Source organism: Neophocaena asiaeorientalis, unplaced genomic scaffold (assembly GCF_003031525.2).
Source record: "Neophocaena asiaeorientalis asiaeorientalis breed wild unplaced genomic scaffold, Neophocaena_asiaeorientalis_V1.1 scaffold108, whole genome shotgun sequence".
Lineage (NCBI taxonomy): Eukaryota > Metazoa > Chordata > Mammalia > Artiodactyla > Phocoenidae > Neophocaena > Neophocaena asiaeorientalis.
This window is the reverse complement of record NW_020173770.1, coordinates 3,204,743-3,232,621: the sequence shown is the minus strand read 5'-3', so window position 1 is coordinate 3,232,621 and position 27,879 is coordinate 3,204,743. Positions and strand designations below refer to the sequence as shown.

General features: G+C 43.2%; 1 protein-coding gene across 2 annotated transcripts in view; it reads left to right on the top strand.

The window, feature by feature from the left end:
* Window positions 1-27,879, top strand: part of DOCK1 (dedicator of cytokinesis 1) — a 463,294-nt gene that overhangs the window by 371,915 nt on the left and 63,500 nt on the right. For both annotated transcript variants that reach the window (XM_024751569.1, XM_024751568.1), the window contains exons 30-34: window positions 6,580-6,728; window positions 16,751-16,836; window positions 17,023-17,179; window positions 23,353-23,393; window positions 24,871-24,961. In XM_024751569.1, the coding sequence (XP_024607337.1) occupies window positions 6,580-6,728; window positions 16,751-16,836; window positions 17,023-17,179; window positions 23,353-23,393; window positions 24,871-24,961 (524 nt within the window). The remainder of the gene's footprint in view (window positions 1-6,579; window positions 6,729-16,750; window positions 16,837-17,022; window positions 17,180-23,352; window positions 23,394-24,870; window positions 24,962-27,879) is intronic.

Below are 27,879 nucleotides of genomic sequence, written 5' to 3'. Positions count from 1 at the left end.
TTAGCTGTATCCCAATCTGTGTGCTTCTGGAATAGCTTTCTTCGTGGTTGGAAAGGTGCCCTGATGTATCCACATTCCTTGGGCAGAACGAAACGAGGTGACAAAACTAAACACGGTTTTCGATGAAGGCCGTGGCATTGGGCTCCACCGCCTTCCTGATGGCCCTTTGAGCAGACAGAGCCAGGGTTTTGAGGGCCAGCCCTGCTACTTGGCTTAGCGGTCAGCACGTTCACAGAGGCTTCTTTTCAACTGAAGCCAGGTTTCCTCAGAGGCCTTTGACTCCTAATCCTTCTTGAGTGTCCGGAGGTCAGCAGAAGTGTGTGAAGGAAGGCTCTGTCACATCTCTAGAGAATGTTAGGAGAATTTCCAAATATTCTTTGTCTTTCCGTTTATATGAAGGATGGAGTCTTTTTCAAATGGGTCTTCATCCAGAAAAATAAATGTACAACTCTTTGGGGGGGAAATCGATACTCTGTGGATAATACTAAGAACATGGAAATTAAGAAGCTTCGTTTAACATGAGGCGCCTGCTGGGTTCTCCAGGATAAAAATCCAGTGCGAGAGCTCCCAGGTGGAGAGAAGGAGCTGGTGGGGATGACTTCTCTGCCTGTGCTGTCACTGGGAGGAGAATCCACTCCCCCACCTGCTGGGCATCAATCCTGGAGTCAACTGGGGACCCCTTAAGGAAACTCTCCACTGGGAGTTGGCTGCAGCAGCTGGAACGTCCAGCATCAAAGTACTGGCTCTCGGTGTCAGAGTGCCTGGCTGCATCTCCAACACAGAACCTTCCTGGCACTGTCCCGTCCTTGGTCTTCCTGCCGTCCCTGGGGAGAGAGCAGGCACCCTGGGCTCCGAGGGAAGAGACTGGATATGAGTTCCACTTGAGTGGAACTTCCTGCCTGGCTGTGTGACGCAGTCGGTCTGGGCTTCCCTCACTCAGCTTCCTAGGCTGTAAGATGCAGAGGCTGGACGGAAGTTTTCAAGAGCCTTCTAACTCTGAAGCTCAATAATGCTTTATATATATATGGTGCTCAATAATGCTTTTCATATATATGGTGCTCAATAATGCTTTTTATATGTATGGGGCTCAATAATGCTTTCTATATATATGGTGCTCAATAATGCTTTCTATATATATGGTGCTCAATAATGCTTTCTGTATATATGGTGCTCAGTAATGCTTTTTTAATATATATGGTGATCTCGGTAGTGAAATGCTAAGGCTTCTAGAACCGTTCATGATTCATTTTAATTGATCCTACCCTGACAGGTTCATCTCTCATGTTTCCTGGCAGGTCAGACACTGTGGGACTCCTGCCAGGAAGGTTCTGTCTGTAGCCCCATTCCGAGGGAGGGGCAGGTGAGGGCGGACAGGAATGTTCAGAGAAATGGCATGGAGGGAGTCATTCTCGGCTGGACAAGTGGGAGCCCAGGGCTCTTCTAGGTGCCGGAGTCCAGTGAGTGATGGGCTGCACCCACTGTGGCCAGGCTTTTCAGCGGGGACCTGATATACCTCTGCATGAGGGCCCTCTGCGGTCATCTTTCACCCCGACCCTTCCAGAGGGAGTGACAACACCTTCTGAGTTGTTCAGTGTCACCTCTAAAGTGCAAACTGTGAGCTAGTCTATTTCTCCTAAAAGGACCCTTTTAGGTGTGTTTTCAAATGCTTCATTCCGAAACGCCTTGGTAATATTTTTCTCATCATTTAGGATAAGTAGAGACAGCCACCCTGGTAGATATTCACACTGGTTTTTAACACACTAAAAGGCGTCCTTCTTGTTTGATTAGTAGCTGCTGTCTCATCTCAGCTCACCCGGGACCCTCCCCTCCTCTCTGACCTTCAACTGAAGGGCCACTTCCTGGCTCAGAGGGAACCTCCAAAAGCGAGCCCAAGCCCAGGCTGGCCTGACACATGGGCGCTCCAGACACCCGGGTTTTCTTTTCTTTCTTTTCTTTTTTCTTCAAAGTGTTTTCAAAGTCATCTCTGGAATCCCTGAGATCGAGCACAGTTTGAAACTGATTCCTCCTCATTTGCTCCGTGTCGACGATTTCAATGGAAGACAGTGGGATGGGCCCGGGGAAGCATGAGTTTCTCTGTGAAGCCACCTCTGGGCCCTCGTGAAGCCTCCAGTGGTCGAATGGTTGGTTCTCTCGACATCATGTCATTACGTTCTAAAGAGTCTGAGTCAAGTGACAGAGACTTTCGATTTGCAACATAAAGGATGCAGTTAAGAGAGCAAATGTCCTGTCTCACCCCTGCCCGTTGCTGATTGGGATACAGTGATGAATGCAGCAGGTCTGTGTTTGGCAGCTTTCTACCAGGACCTCTGACTCTGGCATGAGAAGCGGCCAGGAGGTCAAATGTAAACTGTGACTGTGGTCAGTGAAGGGCAGGGATTTGGTAACAGCAAGAAATAATCATTAACCCACGTGACTGGGTTCCTTGCTTACAAAATAATTAAATTATGTTTGAGAGTTAAAAAAAAAGAATAAACATGTCGGCTGCTCCCAAGATCTGGCCCAGCTTCCCCTCAAAATGGCTAAGGCTAGCTCCGTGGGGTCACCTCCGGCCACCTGGCCCTTTCTTTGCTGCTCTGAATCTCAGGTGTTGGATCCTGCCCTCCAGCGTCATTGCTGAGGATGCCACTCCAGAAATTAACGAGAGCACATCTCAGTTTCCTAAGATGGATGCAACCTATTTTCTACACAGCTTTTAAACAAAAAAAAAAAACATTATTTTCAAATGGGCTCAGGTTTGAGATCATATTGGCAGTCTCCACCAAGAAAATAAAAATAGACGTCAGATATATTTATCCTCTTACAATTAGTCACCTGTCACTGGATCAGGCCCTGAGCCAAATGTGCCGTGAGACCGTCTCCTTCTGAGTCTTCCCAGTCACACGTGTGGTGTGAGCGGCCCAGAACCCACCTCCTTGCACAGCACTGGAACAAGGATCCGGGGTCTGTGTGGCTCAGTTTAATGCAAGTGCAGACACAGTGCTGCCCCATGGGACACAGCAGCATGGGGTTTTTTTTTTCCTCCCAAACCTATCATATTTTTAGTGTGAAAGGAGAAATCAAAGGCATCTTCAGTTATTTATCAAAGCGCACCCGTGTGGCAGCCTGCAGAACACCTGAGCTCTCTTTCGCCTTCCTCACCTCGATTTACATTTTGTTTGTTACGTACAGCACCCCGGAGCCCAGTCTCTCCAGTCTGTCCAGAACAAATGTGCTCGCAGGAAGATCTTTATCTTCCAGGTTCCGTCTGGGACATTTGTCACGCGGGGATTCCCTTCATGGGTATTTTTGGAGACTTGGAAAACATTGTGTGCTTTTCATTAAAACCCACATACAGTGGGGCCTAATCCGTTTGACTGGGTGATGGAAATTTTTGCTCTGTCTACTCTTGTGTATATGGAGATTTTCCTGGGATTAGACAATGTTTAAGGTCCCGGATTTCTGAACACTCATGATTGTCAAGAGATCATCCAGGCACCCAGGGGGAGGCTGTTGATGGGGGAGAAGCCAGCTTCCCTGAGACAGCGCAGTCTGGTTCCCAGGGAAGAAGCTCCGTGTTTTGTCACTAGAAGAAAGACTGTCGGTGGGTTTTTAAGGATTGAGGAGTGGTAACCAGGAGTTTGGCCAAGGTGACCAGAGTGATCCGTCGATTCCCATTGTGATCCGATAATTAGTTTGTTCTTCCTTTGTCTCAAAAGGAAAAAAAGAAAGTAAATCCTCTTTTTCTTGAAGCCTGCATTTCAGGAGTCACCTTGATTCCCTTTGATTCCAAACCTGAGTTCATCATTAAATTTGAACAACAGATGCTCCAGGGGAAATCCATAATGCAAATGCCAAAAAAAAAAAAAAGAAAGAAAGAAAAAAGATGAATACTGGAGAATCGTGTCCGACGCTTACTCACCTTGAGGACCATTGGTTCTCCGAGGTTAAACCCTGGGGATATCACTGTGGCTGGAGTTCAGTGCTGGCCCCCAGCCAATGTGTCCTGTGTCAGTGGGAGGGGTAATAATCAAAGCTGAGGAGACCTTCGTTTTGGGAACATATTTTTCCAATCCCTGCATTCACAGCCACTTGTTTCTCTCTGATGCAGTCCTCCCAGCCTGGAACAATAAAGGCTGTCAGTGAGAGACAGAGCCCTCCGTGACGCGGCAGTTGTGGTTGATGAAGAACTCTGTCACCAGCATCTGTTTTCTGAAACATTGGCTTTGACATTTTTTAGGCATAATACAAGAAAAAAGTGTCACCTGAGAGACTGGATATAATAGCATTTTTAAGAGAATGCTTTGCATCACTTACATGCTTTTCAGAAACATTAAGCATTTGGGGAAGCGATGAGAATCGTGTTATATTAGGGCCTTAGTCAAAGTATTATTTAGTAAAGGTTAATAAGATTTTAATTATATTCAGATTCCTTGTTGAATGTTGCATTTTATGTATGTGTCCACCCAATACAAATTTCGGAATACTTTAATTTAGACCACTTCTGAGGATTATGTATTTTGTTAAGGGTCTTTATTTATAATAGCCAAATTTGTTTAATGGTTCTCTTTACAGAAATCTGCATTAGCTGAGTTATAAAGAAAATGAAATTATTTAGTGTATCCATTGTATTTCCAGATTGTGTAAAAATGTTAGTAACGTTGATTAACTCTGGATAAATTCCGAGTCCTAATAACAAAACGTCACAAATAACTCATTCAAGCATTTAATTCTTGTGCATTCTTCTATTATATGTTGGAAACAAAAAGATATAAATTGTAAGGGGGTGAAATGAAAATAAATCAGGATTTCTGAAATTAAAGATAAGAAGGCAGGAATTATAAAAGACCACTTCCGTGATGGGACCTGCCTCTAAACTTAATCATATCCCCTTACATAAGGTCAACGTCCCCCTTTTTTCAGAAATGAGTTTTCCAGCAGCTCCTTCCCTCTGGCGGCCTTTCATCCCTTCAAGTTCTCTGGAAGCTCACCCACATCACTCCCAGCGCTCAGGAATTTAGACGTAGCAGGGTGTGGAGGCCACTGCTGGGCTGAGGCACAATGGTTGGTAGCAAAAAACGAAAAAATGGAGATTTTGAGTTATCGGTGTCTGAGTCGAAGGCAGAGGCCTCAAGAGGTGTGATACCAAGATTTCCAACAAAATAATTGAAATAGAAAAGAAAAAAATAAAAAGGTTTGGCGCCTGTAAGAATCCTGTCTCTACTTTCTGGGGCACCCAGTTTAGAAGTGTGATACCCCAGTAATGCTAGATAAAATGACAGGCCACTGTCCTCTGCATCTGGGTTATTACGACAGCACACGGAGAAGGGAGTGGCGTGGACAGCCAGCATCGTTTCTATTACCACGAGATGGAGAGGCCTAGTGTCCTGGAAAGATCTCGTGACCGGCAGGCCGGGCACGGGGGACACACCTGGTGCTTCAGAATCGCAGACCCGGGTTCCAGTCCTGCTCTACCATTTCCACTGAACAGCACGCTGGTTTGGGGAAATTCACAATTTCCTCATCTGTAAAACAGAGTTCAGAATGGCACTCCCTCTGGGGGAGGATGTTATAATGGGGGCAGGGGTATAGGAGAAATCTCTGTACCTTCTGCTCACTTTTGCTCTAAAAAATAAAGTCTATTAAAAAATAAAGTACGGTCTGGTTTTTAAAAAGAGGAGAGGAATGGTAGCCGTCTCACAAAATTATGTTGAGAATTCAGTGAGACTCTTTCTATGAGGCTTGTCATGTAGTCGTACTTAGTAAGCGTTAGCTAATTTTATAATATTCATTATTAATCATAGGGGCAGAAGTGTGTGCTTAAAACAGCTTTTTGAAAAGTTTTCTCAAAAGTTTTAAGCGTATACTATTGTCCTTGTGAATGATAATGAATATTATAATCTTACGCTTTAAAAATCGTATCTGGACAAGATAGGTGGGATATAAGATTCATAAAGTAGCTATTTTAATAAGCATTATCCAGTCAAATAGTAAGTCAAAAAAGGCAGAATCCTTCCTATTTTTACAGCTTCACATCCTGAGGTCTGGTTTTGATTTCTCTGATCAGTCACTCGGAACGTTATAGAGATCCCTCGACATTATTTACAGAGGTTCCAAATAGTAAACTCTTTTTCATCTGATGTTGCAGACAGAAAGGGCCCAAGAGACCGCCTGCCCTAACCTCTTCACTTTATCAACTCTTGTTCATTGTTCATAAAACGAGATGCCAAGGGTCCCGTCTCCCAGCCCTGCTCTTTCCAAAATTGGGTACCCGTTAGCTGCTCAGGCCCCGATGTGTGTGATGTAATTGTCTGTTTGTGAAATGGCATTTGTCGTCGCTAACAGGCAAATCGTGACTGCAGGCCTTATATTGGGCGGATTTTTTTTAACAGCTTCACTTCCACTAGTTGGAATACAGTTTACTTCTTACGCTAAAGACTGTAGGTCACAAACGGATACATATTCCCAAGATCCTAGCACTCAAAATCACAACGATCTGTGTAGTTTTGTTTCTGTCCATTGAAGCTCATTTCAGAATCCTTTATTTAAAACCTTTCTGAACAATGCACTTCTTTATTCAAGGTCAACACAAGATAAAGTTCATTCCAGAAATGGTCGGCCCAATATTAGAAATGACACTGATTCCTGAGACGGAGCTTCGCAAAGCCACCATCCCCATCTTCTTTGACATGATGCAGTGTGAATTCCATTCCACCCGAAGCTTCCAGATGGTAAGGACGTGGGTGTGCAGTAAGTGGCTTGGAGAGAAAAGGGGGACAAGCCTGAGTACCTTGAGACTTATAGATGGTTTTTCCACCCGAAGCTTCCAGATGGTAAGGACGTGGGTGTGCAGTAAGTGGCTTGGAGGGGGACAAGGGGGACAAGCCTGAGTACCTTGAGACTTATAGATGGTTCTCCAGTTACACATGCTGAATATGGAAAACATAATTCCCTACAGCTTAAGAGAGAAAAGTCCTAGACTTCCCTTGTGGAAGAAGCCTGTCATTCTTAGGGAGGATCTCACTCTCATCTTCACAGAACGTTGTTCTCCATTTTTAGCTTTTACTTACTTTTAAGTGGATTTACTGACACATTAAATCTGGGTAAAACTCTCTCTGGCCCTCCTTTGTATGTGCACTGGAGCTTTTGATCAGATGTTACTGTATTCTGTCAGACTGGCTGCTTCTTACTGAGTTAATTATTTTTAAGTGTAAAGTCTTTGCCTTTATTTTACGTGTGTGCCTTGGTCTTTTTACCTGTGCAATGGAACTGATGAAAATTCCATAAAGAAAGTATGCGTAAAGTGCTAGAAACATCCTGTATCAACATGAAGAACAAAATCCGAATAATTGATATGTGAAAAGGAACAAAATCTCCTTCCCTGGATAAGTATGGTGTTTATGGATTCCTGGGTGGGTACGCACAAGCCCACACACGTGCACATACAATGGATTTCTCCTTTGTGTACTGATGCTTTGCAGGAGGCAAGAGAAAAAGCCAGAGATAGGAGGTCCTCTAAATTGAAAAATACCTCTGTTAAAATATTATAGTGATTCAGGGGAGTTAATGTACTAAGCATTTGACATAAATTTTTGAGGAATTTAGAGAGAAATTCCTATAGTGAATGGAAATCAAAACTGCGTCAATCAAGGTAACATGATTTTAGTGAGATCTAACATTTCAAGAGTAGGTTTTCCTTCCTCACTTTTGTACTTTCCAGTTTCAGAAACTTTGAATAGTTTATAGGCTTTAATTGGTCATTCTTTGTCATTATTGCATGAAGCTAGTAGCCACGAAGAGCAATTTTACTATTTCCCAGAACAAGAGACAGATACAAAGCCCAAAGAAGCCCCGTCTGTAAGCATGGCATTCAGACGCTGAAGTCTGGGTAGATCCTAAAGCCCTGCTCAGTCAGGAACCACCTGGGTCTTGAGCAGATCACTGACCATCTGTATGTCTCCAGCTCAGAGCTGTAAAATTGGTATGAAATAGAATCTATTCGCAAGAGCTGTTGTAAGATATAGAATCAAACCCATAAAGCCCACCCTTCCTTCCTTCCTTCTTTTCTTTCTTCCTTTTGGGTGAGGAAGATTTCCTTACATTTATTTATTTGTAAAATTAGACTATTTTGAAAGAGCAGCTGGCTTGGTTTGGTCTGTCTGGTTCACCGTCAGCCTTTGTACACGTGAGGTGTCACGTCGTAAACACTGTCCCCTCTTTGTTAACATTGTTCTTCTTGTTTGTCGATATATCAAGGACATTTTCCTCGACCGCAGCGTAGTTACCATGATTTCGAGGATGGTGTAACATTTCATAGAATGAGTGACCTCTTCCTTTCTGATCCACCCCCTTTAGTGGGGCGTTTAGGTCGTATTCACTACTGTGAATAAACCTGTGGTGAACATAATCATGCATGTAGCTTGAATTTCTTTTGAAAGTTTTCCTGTTGTACAGTCTCGAAAATGCAATTGCTGATTCAAAATATTTTGTGTGACTTTTGACATTACTGCCAATTGATCTTATTGCCACAAGATGTGACCCGTCCCTACTGCCACCGGCACGAAATCATGGCCCCGTCTCACTGCCAACTCACCAGAACTAGGAACTGTAATTTAAAATGCTCTTCCCTAGGCTGCAGATGCATCAGATGTTTTGAATTTTGTATGAATCAGGCCTCAAAGGAGGACCTTATGGAAAGATGCTATTAAATTAAAGAATCAGGTAAAGGAGAAAAATGTATCTATGTAGATAAATGTTACTAGCCCGGGAATATAGGATCAAAAACCTTTAAAACATTATGTCATTCGTGATTCTTTCAAGGAGTCTTTGGGTCAAAATAAGGGCCGTTGGAACTGAGAGTTTGGTTTCTGAATTGTTCTCATCCTCCCACTCATTGTCTCACTCCTGTTTCACCATAGTTTTAAAATGTCTTATAACCGTCTTCTGAGCATGTGCTTCATTTTCTCCAGTTCACAGAGTTCTCAGGTTTATCAGTAAACGGCCCAAAGCAGACGAGAGTCACGGCATTTTTGCCTCCATTCTCAACACTGTGTGCCCAGTAGTGGCTTCAGAATCTGTCCCAACATCATGAGACATCTTTCCAGAAAACCGAATGGTTTAAGTCGTACCATGAAGTAATTACACCCATTTAATTCCACCACCACAACTTCCTTAGCCTAAAACATGCCTCACTTGGACATGTGTAAATAAAAACACAAACATGAAGACAAAGGTCCACAAAAAAAGAGAACACATTCGGGCTAAATGTAAACAGCTGCTCGAGTTTTTTGGTGAAGAATCCTTGGTCGTTTGTTCCTTGTGTTGTCATCTGCTTGTACCCTCACAGACAGGTGGTAGGACACCTCGAAGGTAAAAAGCAAGGCAGAAAAACGAAAACTTGTGAAAAAAATCTCTCTGCCATATTAATGTGTTCTGGTGAATTGCGAAATGATCACTTTCCTTTTCGTTGGGACATCTCAAGTTTTCTACTGACCTGTCTCAGCCTCCCGCGGGAGGCCACGTGGATGCCACGTGACGTCATCCTTCCCGGCTCTGCTGCTTCCCCATCATCCCCATTTCTGCCTGGCTCCTTGTCATCTGGTTCACAGGCCCAGTCCCACTGGCCTGGCCTTGGCTTGCTCTCTTGGCCTCCATGGTGGGTTGCAGTGACTTGTGGGTTCTTCCTCTGTCTCATACCCAGTGTCCATCTGCTCCCCTCACCCCCTATCCCAGGGCTCTCCTGGACCACAGCATTTGTCTCTCGACTTGCTGTATCTTTTCTGACTCCTTTCTGTTCTCGGTTCAACTCTCATCCTCCAGCGGCTGCTCTCCTTAAGCACAAGGCACGCCCTCTGTTCCTTGTCGGTGATGTTGGTGAATGTGTGTAGCTGCACGTGCACAGAACAGGAGGGCACAGCCTTCCCTGCCTCCTTCCAGGGAGCTCCTAGGATGGAGCTGACTGGCCGCTGTTTAATCCGCCACCAGTTCAATTATCTAACCTTATTAGTCACGTGAACGAGGCTTAAATTGGCTCTACTGTCATAGCAGATGTGCAAACCTAATGGAGTTAGGGGAAGATTAAGGTTTTTCATTTTTACAGAACTTTAGTGTTTGGAACATGTGGCGTAGCCTTGCTTTTTTAGAGCTTGCTGTATCTTTCAGAGTGGGGCTGTTCAGATGCTTCTCCCACTGCTTCCCTCCAGTGCATTAGTCCCAGTGGATACATTCTCTTCTCACTTTCCTTGGCATGCGTCCGATCTTCAAGTCATCCCTGCAGGTGTGTTCACTGTCAGCCGCTGTCCCCCGTCCCCACCCTACCCTACCCCAATCCCAGAGATCCCAGAGTAGCGTGATTAGCCTGAAACTGAGGACCTTGGGAAATCTTGGGGGGTTTTTTGTTTTGTTTTGTTTTGTTTTCTTCCAAAGGAGAGACCTTATGTGTGACGATTTCAGGATCTGCCCAGCTAGCACGGAGAGGTTTGGGGTCATCCTTGTCTTAGGGCCTCTTACATCATCCAGTGGACATGGAGCCACAAGATGAGCCTTAACTAACGCTTCCCCCATCTCACTGAGATCGTTGCCCCCAGATGAGTACCATTCTGAGTCTTAGCCTCTCTGGGTTTTGCTTCAGAGGAAAAGCATACCTTTAAATTCTCTCCTAGCACCTTTTTAAAGAAATGCATTTGTTATGTCTTTGGAAAATATAGAACCTAACAGCTGAGAATTGCAGCAGATGACTATTTGGGCTCTTAGACCATTCATGAAAATGGGATGGAAAAGGCTCCACGGCAAAGTAGTATTTTCAGTCATGGAGCTATTTTCTGTCATCTTCGTGAGGGTCAGCCAAATGCTGCACAACTTCCATAAATTCCTATTTAGTTGTAAAAATATTAGAGTGTGAGTAATGTTTGTTCTGCAATGTTCCCGAGTTCCCGTGAATAATCTCTCCCCACCACCCAGGCTGGTACCTTAAGCAAATAATTGAATAACCCAAGTGGATGCTGACAGCTTCCGCCACTTGGTGGCAAAGCCAATATATTTTGAACGGTAATATGAATGTGAATAAGTTTGGTGGTGATTTTATCTTGTTTATTCTTTTTTTTAAACATCTTTATTGGAGTATAATTGCTTTACAATGGTGTGTTAGTTTCTGCTTTATAACAAAGTGAATCAGCTGTACATATACATACATCCCCATATCTTATCTTGTTTATTCGTCAGTTCATTAGGATTTTGTTGATTGGTTTGTTTTTGCTTTCATTTAAAAAATAATACTTGATTCTGTCATTTTGGATGATTAGAGGTGAAATATGGCCCAAGAATTAGGCTTTTATTTCACTGAACCCCAGACCCAAAAGTGGTCCAAGAGATCATGGAAAATAATACCCTGGACTCAGAGTTCTGATGACATTGAATCCTATTAGAAAAGCTCTCCAGCAAAGAGATGCCTAGACTCCCATAATCTCTAACCAACAGGACTTACTATGCAGACTTGTTCCTGGAGTCCACTGTCAGTGAATACAGCCCTAAAGTCAGTCCTCGGTCTGGGTTGTATAGCAGTGGGGCACAGCTACACCTGTCCAAGGTGTTGCCAGGTGTGGCAGCCAGTTCCCCTGCCAGGCTGCTGCAGGTCTAGGGCTTGGGACCTCTAGACTCCTGAGTATTTCACAAAAGCTTCAAGGTCACTGAGCTGCCCGCTTGTTAGACGTAGAAGGATGTGGGGATTTTAGAATATGGGATATGGAGTGCCAGAGATTAATTAAGTGTGTAATTAAGTTTACAGAGTGGTTAAGCAAGAGGAATGCAATATACATCAAAATATTAGTGTGTCTGAGCACAAGGATTAAAGGCTTAGTGATAGATTTGGGGGGATCAGTTACATTTCGGGTGTCAGCATGTGAGCCCGGATCCCCACAGGTGTCAGAGAACCAGGCTGCTCTCTGCCAGGCCAGTGCCCTCTTCTTGGCCATGTGATCCACACAGACACAGTTCATTGCCTTTCTCCCCCGCAGCCCCTCCAGTGATGCTAAAGAGAAGGGCGTGGTTCTGCAGTGCTGTTGGATTGGACAATTCCAACGGGGGGTGCAGAACCAAAGAGCATCTAATTTCCCGAGCTCTCTAATACTACGGGGTGGTCTAAAACCATGGTCCTACCTCCAGAACCTTGTGAGAAGCTTTTCTTAAAAAACAGAGAGTAGGGCAAAGTGCACCCATACAGGCAGACCCAGGAGATATTGTAGGCTTGGTTCCAGACCACCGCGATAAAGGGATATCTCAATAAAGCGAATCACATGAAGTTTTTGGTTTCCCAGTGCATATAAAAGTTGTTTACGCTATACTGTAGTCTCTTAAGTGTGCAATCGTATTATGTCTAAAAAAGCAATACTTTCATTAAAAATACTTCATTGCTAACAATTAAAAACTACTTTATTGATGAAAAATGCTAACCATCACCTGAGCCTTCAGCTAGCTGTTAAAGTTGTTTACGCTATACTGTAGTCTCTTAAGTGTGCAATCGTATTATGTCTAAAAAAGCAATACTTTCATTAAAAATACTTCATTGCTAACAATTAAAAACTACTTTATTGATGAAATGCTAACCATCACCTGAGCCTTCAGCTAGCTGCAAAGGCTGCCGGAGGGTTTGAAATATTGCAAGAATTACCAAAATATGACATAGAGACACAGAGTGAGCAAAGGCTGTTTGAAAAAGGGCACCAGTAGACTTGCTCAATGCACAAACCTTCAATTTCTAAAAGACACAGTAATGCAAAGCACAATAAAAAGAAGCACTGCTGCACCCAGGATTATTTGCGAATAATCTAGGGTTATTTAGGTTATTATTTAGGGTTATTAATAAAGGGTTTCGAAAGAAACCCTTTCGCTAATGCACTAAGCTGACCGCGGTCCTAGAGCTCAGCTTTCTCCCAGCTCTTGGTAACCTCTAAGCGCTTTACCCATGTGGTGAGTTATATGTGCAAACCTTTCCATCCTGGGCCTCCCTTGCTCTGACATAACCCCAGATCTCTTCTGTAAATGTGTCCCTGGATGCCTGGAGAATGCAAGCCTGGTTTTTATACACTTATAAATGCATTATAGCAAGAATGGTAAATCTAAGCCCCAACAGAAATGATGCATTCCAAACCAAGGAGAACTGGCTTTTTGATTATCCACTGCTGAGACCCTTCACCCCATGATCTCCTAAATTGGAGCCAATAACCCATGGTTCACAGTGGCACTGAGTGGTGAAAGCAATGGTTCTAAGTTAATTGAATTAACGATGACGTTAGTACATTACCCCTGAGAGCATGGCTCCCTCCACCCCCGACCCAGACATCCTCCACTGTGTTCAACTTAACAGCAACCTTCTGAAAAGCCCTATCTACGTGGCCTCTTGTGTTTCATGTTCTCAGAGGGCTGCTGGTATCAGATGCTTAGAGACGCTCTGCTCAAGATTTTAAGTTGGACACCCTGTGGATCTTTCCGAAGCAATATTAGTGTTTCAGAAAAGAGAGGAAAAGATAATGATTTTGCTTATCACATGAGTGAGCCTCTGCTACCTTTTGAGCAACACAGTAAACCCTTGCTAATTTTATCCTAACCATAGAGAATGCTTTTGCAAATTACCAGACAGCATACATTTATTTACAAGTAAGATAATAAGCATAATTTTTATAAAACCAGCTCTCCTCTCTCAGCAGAGTTACTCTCTCCAATTTATTTGGACAGGATCATTTAATCCTGATCATGATAACAGTTCACATCACAGGAGCAAACTGATTCTAGTGTGTTCTGTAAAAATTAACGAACGCCCTAGAATTCGAGGCTGGCTGCAGATCTGTGGAATTGGCTCCTTGCTGATAAACGGAGTAGAGTTGCCATGTGTTTGTGCAAATTACAGAGTTTAGACTAGAGGTTAGTAAAATTAGAATCAGCTGTGTTCTTCTGATTTCCTTCTCATTCATCCGCTCTTTTTAGAAAACGTTAACTTCATCAGTCAAAATTTGATAAGCAGCATATACTTTTAGGAGCTGGAGCTTCCTTATTGCCCTTGTTTGTGACAGTGAGGTTTGTGTGGAAGCAGAGAAAACATGCCATTTCCAGAAAGTAGAGCCTCCAAATGCAAATACCGTCTGATTAACTAGAGATGAGCAATTTGAAACGCCAGTGTGTGCTTGCCAATGTTAGGATAAGGTATGTTTTTTTCTTCATTCTCTAAGCCTTCTTTGTTGTATGCGCCTTAAACGTGTGTGGAATGGAATCATATGTTTTAATTAAATTTAGTCTTATTTGGTGTCTCGATTATTTCTTCTGAAGAATCAGTGCTCACCACTTAATGTTTGGCATTCCCATCAATGGAAGATGGGGCCGCCAGCGTTTGGTCTAGTGGCAAGCCATCTCTCTTGTGCTAGTTTCCAAGAAGAACCGCCTTTTGCAGAATTTTTTTCTGTAAGGAACAGAGTAATAGCGGGTTAGTATCCGAAGGTTGTTATTATATAGTAAAAGTCCTTATCATGAGACCTCAGGTGAACAAAAAGAAAGCAACTCATGCTTTCTTCTTCAACAGAACTATGATTTTTTTCTCTGTTCCTAAAATCCCTGAACTTAAGCCCAACAGAATCAACGAGGGTGTTTATTTGGGGGAGGAGGCAACGGAGCAGAGAATTGCAGGGATTCACTGAAGTCCTAGTTTTTGTGATGTTGCTGAGTCCTTGATGTCAGGCAAGAATCAATACTTCTCTCCAGTCCTGCTTTAAGCCTCTGTTTCATCTGTAGCGTGATGAAATTGTGGCTTCAGGCAGCGTGCCCCAATCAAGGTCACGCTCTGAGGCCCCTCCTTGGGTCTCACCAGCCCCCTTGCCTTCTGCTTCCCAGGGTCCACAACCAGCTGACACTGCAGCAGCTGTGCCCTGGGTCCCCGGTGCGGTAGACGGTGCCTGGTGGACCTGTTACAAGCACTTCGAGGGATGTGTTCACCACTTGGCTTGTGTGGCCAAGAGAACAGGTTGTGTCTTAGCAACCTACTGGCCCACTCCTTTGGGGCCCTATTCAGTCCTCCCCAGCTTCAGTTTAACACCAACTCTATCCAATATATTTTTATGCACATAGCACGTTCATCCCATTAGAGCATCCGTCTCAGGTGCTGTCCTAGGGGTTGGGAATACAGCAGTGACCAAGAGAGAAGAAAATTCTTTGTCTCACGCAGCTTAAATCCTTAAGGGATCCGAGTAATAGCTGCCTGGGGAAGCAACGTCTGAGCATGTATTTCACAGGGATCCCACTAGAGATGATCATACAAAGTGAAATAAGTCAGAAAGAGAAAGACAAATACCATCTAATAGCACTTGTATGTGGAATCTAAAATATGACACGAACCTATATACGAAACAAAAACAGACTCATAGACATAGAGAACAGACTTGAGAGGGGTGGGGGAGGGAAGGATTGGGAGTGTGGGATTAGCAGACGCAAACTATTATATAGAGAATGGATAAACGAAAAGGTCCTACTGTATAGTATGGGGAACTATATTCAATATCCTGTGATAAACCATCATGGAAAAGAATATGAAAAAGAATATATATATATATATATATATATATATACGTATGACTGAGTCACTTTGCTGTACAGCAGAAATTAACACAACATTGTAAATCAACTATGCATCGATAAAATCTTTTAAAAAAAGGGATCCCAGAGACCCTTGCATACATGCCACGGTCTGCTTGCTTTGTGAACCCTGAATTCAGCTGTTGTTTCCTTCAATTCCTCCTTTGCCCATCTTCTTTCAGTTCAGTGTGGGTCCCTCCATCTCTAGGTAACTAAAGCTCTTGCAGCCCCTTCTTCCTACCAGGCCCACATCCGTGAGTAACTGCAGGACCCCCTTGCAACAGGGGACTCACCTGGCCAGAGTCCCAGTACTGAGGTGGCTCTGAATTCTGCCAGGGATGGGGGACTGGGCAGCGAGGTTGGGGATGCGTGTCCATCATTATTGCGGTAGTTATTTCCAGCCTGATCGGCCATGGGGTCCATGACCTCTGTGAAAACATTTTAGAGAGTCTCTCTTCTCCAGAATTTAGAGTTTTCCTGAAAGCATGAGATAGAGAGACCATCAGTTGTGAGGATCCTTTCCCACCATGATATTCTGAATCTCATCAGAAGCTTTGGGGAATTCGAGGAAAGGCCTGGGATGGACCTTTTCGAGGTGCCTGCTGGTGTGTCTGAAAGGCATTGTCCCTCTTGCTTTTTATTCTGTTTCTCACCCAGAGTGAGATGTTTCACTGGGATCCATCAAGGAGTGGCAGGGAAGTGGCCCTTTCCCTGTTTTCAGATTGCAGAGAACTCTGTGGGCAAGTGACACAGCATCTGTTCTTTTCCAAGAACCAAGGAGCTATTTTAACCGTTCCTTGTTCATAAAGATGCCGTTTGGGATGTTTTTTCATATTGCTCCTTGATTTTTCTTCCCTACAGTTTCCTTGTCTGTCTTTCTCTGGCTCTTTCTCCTGTGATCAGAATATGCATCAAGGCTTCATTCACCAGGGAGGGAAATGAAAGATTCCCCCTGTGACAGGGGCTCATCAGAAACCCCCAGGAGTTCAGGAAGGACAACTCTTAAATGAGATCAGGCTTCAAAGGTGTAGGGCAACTCTCCAATGATGATCTCTCGGCGATTTATGTATTATTGACGCTCACGTCACGAGAAGAAATATCCACCATGCTGATAATTTACGCTTTCTCTGTTTCATTATAGTTTGAAAATGAGATCATCACCAAGCTGGATCATGAAGTGGAAGGAGGTAGAGGCGATGAGCAGTACAAAGTGTTATTTGATAAAATGTAAGTGTTGATTAACAGTGGGATTTATGTCAGAATAGAGACAGAGAGACTGTCATTAGACGACAATGAACTTTGTAGCCCAGAAATAATTAAAAAGTGTTAATAATGGAAAATATTTTAAATTGCCCCTCAGTCAAGTTTCTTTTGCTGAGTGTGATTAACAAGGTGTATGTGATTATTTTTCAGTCTCTTAGAGCACTGCAGGAAGCACAAATACCTTGCCAAAACGGGAGAAACTTTCGTAAAGCTCGTCGTGCACCTGATGGAAAGACTTCTGGATTACAGAACCATCATGCACGATGAGAACAAAGAAAATCGCATGAGCTGCACTGTCAACGTGCTGGTGAGTGTAAAGTTAAATACCCGGTCTCCCCAGGAAGCCGGAGATTGAACCAGAAGTTCAAAGCCTTGTGAAAGCTGTGGCCGCGGAGCTCCGCAGAGCAGGACACAGCCTGTTTCCTTGGCTGTGGGAGGGAAGGAGGAAGGAAGAACTGTTTGCGTATCTGCTTTAAGCACGTCAGCAAAATCGTCTTCCTTCTGGGTGTTTTCACGCTGTTCTTCCCCTGGTTCAGAATGATGAGCCATTTCATTTTGTAAGCAGGGGAGCACCCTCGCTGATTACAGATCCTAAATGTTTCATTACTAGGAGACTGTAAACATGTCCCGTAGTGGGTCAAATGGTGGCCTCTGAAAGGTCACACATCCTCATCCTCAGAACCTGTGAACGTGACCTTGTTTGGGAAAACATGCTCCTAGCAGATGTGATTAAGTCAAAGATCTTGAGATGAGACCATCCTGGATTACCCAGGTGGGCCCTAAATCCGATGACAAGTATTTTTTTTCTTTTTCTTTTGGCGGTACGTGGGCCTCTCACTGTTGTGGCCCCTCCTGTTGCGGAGCACAGGCTCCGGACGTGCAGGCTCAGAGGCCATGGCTCACGGGCCCAGCCACCCCGCGGCATGTGGGATCTTCCCGGACCGGGGCACGAACCCGTGTCCCCTGCATCGGCAGGCGGACTCTCAACAACTGCGCCACCAGGGAAGCCCGTGACAAGTATTTTTATAAGAGGCAGAAAAGGAGAAGACAGAGACCCAGAGCAGAAGACCACGTGAAGAGAGGGGCAGAGATGGGAGTGATGTGGCCACAAGCCAGGGAACACCTGGAGCCACTGGACGCTGGAAGGGGCAGGAAGGAAGCTCCCCTAGTCCCTTCAGAGGGCATGTGGGCCTGCTGACCCCTGGGTTTCAGACTCAGGCCTCCAAAACCGAAAGAGAACGCAGAGCTCTTGTTTTGAGTCCCCGAGATTGTGGTAATTTGTTATGGCAGCCGTAAGAAACTCGTGCGTGGCCACGTGATGGCTTGGGTGAACTTGACCACCGCCATCCACTGGTGTCTTGCAGAGCTGCTGTCACTGTGACACGGTCAGGCTCTGTGGACATCAGTTTTTGACGTAGTTGTGGTACGTCAGGAATGCTTCAGGGCGATGAACTTCTAGGATGCTTTACGACAAGCTCAGCTGCAGGGCATGGCTGGTTGGCCTCGTGGCTCTCAGGAGCCACGTGACCACCACATCTGGCTCCAGAGCTCTCTGCATCTCTCTGCATCTTCCTCCCCTGCTGCTTCCTAGAAGCTAGATAAGCAGACTCCTGGCCCTGGTAGTGTTTTCCTCAATTTCCCCCGCCTGTCCCAACGCAGGAATGCAAGGAAACACTGTGCCTGGTTTCTTCTCTTTCCTTCTCTGGGGTGTCCTCACCACCACCTGGTTGTTGGATAGTGGGTGGTTGCCCTGCCCTGACTTCCCCCATTTGTACGGACTTGTAGGCGGTTTGAGCTTATGGGAGTGGACTTTTGTGCCAGGAGGAGCAGGCCACATCATTCGTTGTTGAAAATCACCAGAGATGTTTGGATTAAAAAGATAAACAAAAAAGAATATTTTTCACCTTCCATCTACTCCATTGTCAACACCGAACCTGAGCTTTGCCACGACGAGCCGGCCGCTGAAACTTCCAGAGCAGGTTTTTTTTGTTTTTTTTTTTCCTTGAAAATCTAAACACGGGGCACTTCTGGTTTCTGGTCCAGTATGTAAAAGGGGCTTGGAAGTCGTTACTCCTATCCTCACCAGAAGAAAAAAGCTGGCAAACTGAAAATCAACAACTCTTCTTCGATCCACAGGGAAAACACCTGCTCCCCAAATTGTGATACGGAGAATCACAGCCTCCCGGCTGTGATCCAATCACAGCACTGGAGCCGGTACTGGATTCCTTTTACCCAGTACATCATGGCCACTTTCAACGTAAAATAACGAGGTGTCTTAAAGGAAAAAAAAGACACAGTTTGAAGAGACAGGACATCACAGTGGACTTGGACATGGCTTTAGAGGTTTTAGAATTATCAGACTGGGCACTTAAAATGACCATGATAAATATGCTGAGGGCGCTAATAGAAACAGTAGACGTTATGGAAGAACAGGTAATGTAAGCTGAAAGACGGGAATTCTAAGAAAGTGTCAAAGAGAAAATGCTAGACACTTGCAGAATGAAGAATGCCTTTGGACTTATCAATAGACTGGACATGGCTGAGGAAAGAATCGGTGAGCTTGAAACATCTAAATATGTTTGCCTGTGCATCCTAAGGGTCGGGGGCCACTGTAGGAGTTACTGGCGTCCATCCCTGAGATCTGGCCCACTGGCTATGTTTGCCTCTCCATCCACCTGTAGCCTGACTGTGCTAGGGCGGCAGCGAGCTCTGCCCCAGGTAAGGGCCTCGATCCTTTGCTCAGGAACGAGCCTGGCTCTTGCTCTGTTGTCTTCCTGCATTCTTGCCTCTGTCTGTAGGAATTTATTTTGATGATGCCGGTGTGGTTAACACGAAGTAGAAATCAGTGTCTTTCTGCAGGAGAGAAACAGAAACCTTTTCAAAAACATTCCCTGCCACGGGCATACTTTTCTAGTGCTACCTCTGAGCTTTAAGGGGACCCAAAAGGCCCATTTGTGTCCAGAAGGAAGAATTATTATTATGTCGATTAGGTTTCCAGCTTTGATGCTTGACTACTGTTTGTTTCAAGCAGGATCTTTCATGCTCACCAGGATGCAAAACCTAGTGGAGAAATGGTGACAGGCTCTGAATGGGGCCTTTTATCAGAATCAGACTCAGAATCAGAATCAGAATCAGGGTCAGAAAAATAAGGTCCTGTGAGGACACCTGAGAGCATGGTTCCTGACGTTATGGTGTGTTCCTCTCTCATCCTGAGATTATTGGACATCATTCACTTCCTTCAGCTTGAAACATCCGGAATCATTCTAGGAAGAGTCAAGTGTTCTATTCTTAACTGTTTCCTGGGGAGGATAGGATGGATCCCAGACTATCACAATTCTTTCATTTAAAAAAGAGAGATCTATGGATTACAGAGAACAAAAATGGATTTTTACAGATAGATGTTCTGTCTCTTAATATTCACTGCCAAGAACATTTCATCATATAAATATATTTCTAACTTCCGGGTCCATTTTTACCTTTTCTCCTGGTACTTCTCTTGTGAAACAAATAAGAGTTTCATAGAAGTGAATATGTCTATCCATCTCTAGATGAGTATGTATGTATAAACATACATCTAGAAACATATAAAATGTACTCAACTGATCACTAAGCAGAAATCCCCTTGAAAGCCTAAGGTTAAAAAATAAAGAACGTAAGATTTATTCATCAATAAATAAATGTAAGCTCATTGCAAAATTTCCTTTAAAACCAGTGCTATTTTTTTTTTTAAATAGAGTTAGTGGAACGTTCTAAGTTGTGTGGGCTCGTTAATGTCCTACTCTTCCTATCACTTAAAAAACAAGTTAAAATTAAAAAATGAGAGACAGGGGCTGTGATTCTGCCCAGCGGCCTAGTCCTTTAGATGTACCTCTGCTAGCAAGTCTGCATGTGTACTGGATCATGGTTCCCACTAGGCAAAATGCGTATTTGTAATTAAGTGGAATTTCATCGTCACCTCATAGTCATGCAATCTTTAATTACTGGTTCATGATTTGTTGTGTGTCACCTGGCTCTTCTATGCAATTATCAACATATTCATACCCAAGAACGGTAGAACCATTGTTTTCCAGACATAAGTTAGGTCCTTCATGGCCCCTTTACAGGCTAACGAAGGTGGTTCCAACTAGAATTCTAAAACTCTTAGGATGTGTCTTAATTATGAAGGAGTACAAAATTGAAATGCAGTGAAAATGCTTGCGCTCTAAAAGATCAACGCATAGCACTGGACTGGAATTGGAGACCTAGTCACAATAGGGGTGCCTGGACAGATGTCAGCCCTGGTGCGGAGAGGACCACGGGGGGTGGCAGGATGCCCGCAGAGCCCAGAAGTGGGGCACCGAGCAGTGTGGACTTTTACATAAAGAAAGAAAAAGTTTTATAAAGAAATTGGGATTTGAGATGAACGTCCTTCAGTTCCAGGGAGGCTTTGAAGTCCTAGGCAGGGAATAGAACGCAGAACAGGCAGGGAATAGAAGACACTTCCGTATCTCGGAGAGAGGGAGGAAAGTCGCATGATATCCCCATTGTGAAATTGTAGAGGAGAATGATCAAAAGCTTAGGAAAGGATTAAAAATAGTGCAGAAGAGGGTGGTGTGAAATCGTAGCGTGTAAATACTGGTGAGTTGGAAGTGAAGGGCTCATCCTCTGCCTTTGATGTAGGTTCCCTTTGTTACATCGCTCCGAGCCGTCAGCTGAAAATATCCTCATTACCCAGACACAGCACACGAACCAGAGGACACGCAAATCTCAGGTGCTGCAAAATGTGAAAATCTCGGTGCGTCTTTCTAAACGCGCCCCCGCTTACTCTCTGCATTTGTTTATGATTTCTTTTCGGAGAGATCAGTTGTGGAAGCAGTGTCTTTCTTTGGCTAATGAAATGAAACAGGCTGTTTCATCTTCTTGGGTAATGGCATGCCTTTGTGATGGTGCTATTCGCTAGTTATCTCAGGCCCCCATTCTAGAGTTCTGACATGGTGCGCAGGTGCTAAATTTCACGTTGAAACGGCAGTGGTGTTTCCATACCTTAGGCCTTGTGAGGTGACTGTTCTGCATCTTTCTGGTGCCTCGTGAACGATAAAAGATTTTAGAGTGTTTATAGAGATTTCACATTAAGAAATGTAATTGTAATAGAAATATTTATGCCCATCCTGAAAATAGTTTACAATATGTAGAATTAGCCTGTTGTTGATAATCTGCTAGCTAACCTTCCTCTATCAGTGCTGTACACGAGGTGTTTTTTAAGCAGCAACCAGTTTTCTTACTGTGCTTTGGAAGGTCTGTCTAGAACAGCGCTTTCTGATAGAAATTTCTTGATAATGGAGATGCTCTGTACCTACACTATTCAAGACAGTAGCACTGGCTCCATACGGATATTGAGCACTCAAAAGTGTGTGGCAAGTGCAACTGAGGAAGTGAATTTTTAACTTCATTCAATTTGAATTAAATTGACTTTCTATTTGAATACATGTGGCTCGTGGCTACTGTGTTGGACATCAGGTCTACAATGCCACGTTGCCTTCTTGTGGCTCTTGGTAAGTGAGGCTAGACCCAGCATGCTTTAAATCATGTTGATGATGCTTATTCCAAAATTTTTTGTTTCGCTTCTCATGAGATTACAATGGTTAAGAATGGTGAAGAGATTGTATCTTTCGGTAATCCTTTGTTTTAACTGAAAACAGGTGACTTTCAAATGACAGAAATAGATTTAAGCCATCACAGCGTTTATTTTATTTTTTAATTTTTAAAAATTTGTTGCCAAGCATGTTTTTTGTTTCCTTTTTGTTTTACTGAAATAGAGTTGATTTACAATGTTGTGTTAGTTTCAGGTATACAGCAAAGTGATTCAGGTCTATATGTATCTGAATATATAGATTCTTTTCCATTATAGGTTATGACAAGATATTGAGTATAGTTCCCTGTGTTATACAGTAGGTTCTTGTTGGTTATCTATTTAGATGTGATAGATATATATATACACAATGGAATATTACTCAGCCATAAAAAAGAATGAAATAATGCCATTTGCAGCAACATGGGTGGACCTAGTTATTATCATACTAAGTCAGTCAGATGGAGAAAGATATATGATATCGTTTATATGTGAAATCTAAAAAAATGATACAGATGAACTTTTTGACAAAACAGAAATAGACTCACAGATTTAGAAAACAAACTTACGGTTACCAAAGGGGAGGGGGTGCGCAGGGATAAAGTAGGAGTTTGGGATTAACGTATACACGCTACACTGTTTAAAGTATAGGAAATTTATTCGTTAGAATCACCCCCCGCCAGCCAAAAAAAAAAAATGAAGAACAGTGTAAGGTGTTTTTGCATTTTATGTGAATTTATGGTTCATATCCAAAGATCTGGGTCCATTTGGCTGTGTTTGACACAAGTTGAAGAACTGTGGATTTTTAATGTGTATGTGACACCTTTTATAGAACAGGTTTCTTAAAACAGTGTTGTGGTTTGATTTTTCAGAATTTCTACAAAGAGATTGAAAGAGAAGAAATGTATATAAGGTATGTGAGCATCTGGCTCGTCTGCACCCTCGACCTGTTTACAATAATTGCTGTTTGTCAAGTCCATGCTAAAAAGTGTTTTATAGCCACAGGGGTTGATCTTGTAGGAAATCGTGAAGGCTAGAGTTTGAATTTGGTGGAGCTCCCAGAAGTATCGTCAGGCCTGGTGCAGTTTGTCCATGCCGATGCAGAGATTTGGGGTGGGGGGGCATCCTTAGCCAGCTCAGAAGAAAATTATTATTTCACAGGGTTTTTATTCCTTTTGACCGACCCTTATGGCCCTTTAGAAAAAAGGCGCTGCCACAAATTTTATTGTTTCACAGTAAGCCACATGATCAAATGAGAAGTCCAGTCTTAACTTTATCAGAAATAAGGCAATAGTATAAATTTTCAGTCTCTTCTTACCTGGGTACCAAATTCCCAAGTTTCGTACTTTCTTCTGGATTTTTCTCCTTCACTTGCCTTTTTCTCTAGGGTGGTGGGCTATGATTGGTACCCTCTTCTTCTTGGTCACTCTTAGGGGCCAGTGTCAAATTTTAGCAAGATTACCACTTAGGAGACCAGCATAATTATATAATCCACGTGGCATTAGAGTTTAACGATGAATCTTAGTTACGTTAAGCATTATTTTCTTTCTTTTTTTGTTAAGTCTCTAGTGTATTTATTTGTATAAAGAGCAAACAAAAACATGATTTTCTAACTTTTGATTTCTAAGGCTTTTTAACTTTGTCCTTTAAAAACAGTACCATGTGAATATAATAAAGCTTGAGGAAAACAATCAGTTTCTTTTAGCCAAAATGTAGGCTGTGGTGGGAGGGAGAGAGATGCAAGAGGGAAGAGATATGGGGATATATGTATATGTATAGCTGATTCACTTCGTCATAAAGCAGAAACTAACACACCATTGTAAAGCAATTATACTCCAATAAAGATGTTAAAAAAAAAGTGTATACAAAAAAAAAAAATGTAGGTTGCTCTATATTAGAAAAGCAACTTTTATTTCTTTATGGCAGAGGAATTCTTTTGATCACGTTCGCTGTGATCATTGGAGCTCTTTATTCTTATGGATTTGTATTTTTATGGATTTTTTGTGTGTGTATATTTGGACTCAATAGAAATGTAAGAAATCACAATCAAACATTGTGTACTCTCATTTCAATTGCAAGAAAGAAAACTCTGGAAAAGGTGAGAAAGAATGAGAGACCTTGAAGTATAATTCCACCTCCTTGTGCCACCTTCAGTTTTGTCCTGAAAAGAGAGGACTTAAATTTTAAAAATATATCTACTGTGTATTACTCTGGTTGGTTTTTCTTAGTGCTTCGTGTACCAGAAGCTTCCAAGGCATTATTCATTGTGAAGATCGTAAAAAGAAAGTATAGAGATGATTTACTGTTGAAGGTAGAATTTAGCTCTTGCAGTTCTCAACACAAATTATTTGGTGATGCTTTAAGAATGTACCTGTGTTTTATCGTCTCAGGTATCTGTACAAGCTCTGTGACCTGCACAAGGAATGTGATAACTACACTGAAGCAGCCTATACCTTGCTTCTCCATGCAAAGCTTCTGAAGGTAGTAAAACTTACCATATACTTTCATGATCCTGTCATTATAAATTACAAGATCATTTAACATTTGATTTTTCCATGACAAATTTCAGTAAACCTAGAACTTAAGATTTTATGGATGTTGACTCAATGCAGTGACATAAACAAAGATAGTTAAGAAGTACTTTGATTATAGATTTGGCTCTCCTGAATGCAAATTGGACAAGATGTCAGAGCAAGTTATCACTGAGCATCTTAAACACCCATGATCGGTCTGCCAGCAGTGAGTTAGAGATTCTGTGATTCCTTATTCCTGCCAACAGGACCCAGTAATGCCGGAGGGCGACCTCAATAAGAAGGAACTTCTGTGGTACAATAGCTAAGAGAGAGGATGAGCCCACCTCTCATTATTTTATCAAAGAGTGTAGGGACCAGATCATGACTTTTCTCTCCGTGCGTTCTAAGCGGTTCCATTGAGATCTCCTGTTGGTCCATCAGTTCATGTTGGACTTCCTGCCTGATTCTCCTGGGGGATGTTACCCCTCAGCATAGGTCTGGCATGAGAGCTTTCAGCTCTCAGTGTCCTTTTGTTGTTCAGATAGCTTTGGGCATTGGGGTGTGAGTGTGTGTGTGTGTGTGTGTGTGTGTGTGTGTTGCCGTAATATATTCATGTTCTCCCCATGTCCATTTTCAGCCCAGTTAGTCATACAGAGTGGACCCACAGTAAATAACTGGGTGGTTGTTTGTATTGATGGATGGCAAGATGGATGTGTGGGTGGATGGATGGATGTGTGGATGGATGGATGGATGGATTGGATGGATTGATGGATTCATGGATGGATGGATGTGTGGATGAATGTGTAGGTGGATGGATGTGTGGCTGGATGGACGGATGTGTGGGTGGATGGATGTGTGGGTAGGTAGGTGGATAGATGAGGGAATTTCCCGTGTTAGGCAGTGAATCCCCAGCAAGAATCTTCTAGCCCTTGGCCCAGTCCTGAATTCTCCAGTAGCTTGTGTGATATGCATACTCATAAGCTGCTTTAGGGACACTGGAGTGTGGAGATTGACCTTTGCCTGAAAACAAGAGTCCCTTATAAAGAAAACACAATGAGACTCGTTTCAATCTGAATGCCTCATCCATAGTCATCCATGGTACCCTTTTGGCTTGTCACCATATAAAGCTCTCCTAGGGACTGTCATTTATGAAGATAGAGTTATCAGTTGGGGTATCTCACACCAGCCCTCCCACTTTGAATTCTAATGGCTTTCATTTGTTAGAAACCCAAATTTTAGTCACAAGGTGATTTTGAAACTACGAAGATATATCTTTTACACCAGGGAAATTAAAATGGGCTTGACAAGCTGCTCTCACAGTACATAAACTTTTCTACGGGCGTGTGAATGTAAAATAGATATATGTGTATGAAACATCATTTGTTTAATCTTTGCACTTACTGAGCACAGACGGGGTTATCACAAATGGTACAAGGATGTTTCACAACCCAAATCAATCGGCCCAGTTGCATTATCATTTCCACTGGGGTTTTGAATTTTCCAGTTAGAAGCCAAATAATTGCTCTCCATATCTTTTACATCATTACATTTTGCAGTTTGTCCTAAATATGTTTTGACATTGCAGAAAATGTGAATTCATGCTGGTTAATCAACATACTAAAGAACGTTACTTGTATCTTTATGAAAATTCTTCACCATGATTGATATATTCTTGTTCATTGAGTAAAAATCCTCAGATAGGGTCTTCTTTTTTTGGTTAAGGCTATTTTGTAAAAAAAAAAAACAAGGGCAGTAAAAACATCAGCCTTTCGCCTAGCAATCAAGTCATTTCATCTCATTGTTTAAGTGGAAGGTATAAAGGAGTTTTGCTTCTCCATTCAGTATATTTTTAGGTGATTTTAAACTCCAAGGAAGTTATTTGGCATCCAGACTTTCTTATTCTTATTTATCTTATTGTAGTTACGTTTCAGAATCATGTAAGATTTTACTTTTACCCTTATAAAAGTAGAAATCTGGCCATGTGGTGAAAATGCTACAATTAATTGAGTTTGTAACTCCCAGTTATGGTTGGGCTACGCACTTCTCCTTTGAAGGTGAAAGGATTTGCAGCAGCGTAAAGGTTTCTCACTCTTACTTGACACTCCAGGTGCCGGAGAGCCCATCTGGCCCCATAGCCCTTTCACCCTGTTCTTTGGAGCCCTGGAGTCCAGCACGGAGTGCTCCAAACCCCTCTGGCTTCGGGAAGGTGGGAGGGGGTGTGTGCTGTGAGAGCCCGCCTCTTAGGGAGCCTTGCACTTTTGCAGGCCTGTCCCTCGGGGCCTTTGCCCTCTGCCTCAGTGGTTCCTGTCCATTTGTCTTGCCCCCTAAAATGTGGCATCACAGCTGGTCCCATTGCTCCAGATGTGGCCTGGCCAGCCCTGAGTCCAGTGGGGGACCCTCACGCCCACCCCCCTGTGGTCCAGGCAGCCTGCAAGTCCACTGCTTTCTTGGTAGCATCCGCAGTGTCCTGTCTTAAAACAGGGTCAAGACCCACCTCCTGAGTCCAGCTGACGAGTGAGCCCATCCCGATTCTTTCCTCCGAGGAGCCTCTGCAGAACCCCTCGTCCTGCCTCCCGCCCTTAAATTGCCCATGAAATCTTTTCTGCAGAGTTATTATATACCACTGTGCTCTAATTTGTAATGGCACTCTCTCTGGGGCAGGCATCTTCTGACTCATCTTTGACCTGGTGCCTTGCACATAGTAGGTCCCCACCAAATATTGAAGTTTATTGAACCCTATATTTAGTGCCGTTGATTTCTTGAGCATAAGTTTAGGAGTTTAGGTGCCAAATGAGCTTGCCTTCACTTCGATGCATCCTTCCTTCATCCCATAAGTCCACTGTCACGTCCACAAACGCTGGCCAAGCCCTGCCTTTGTGACAGGCG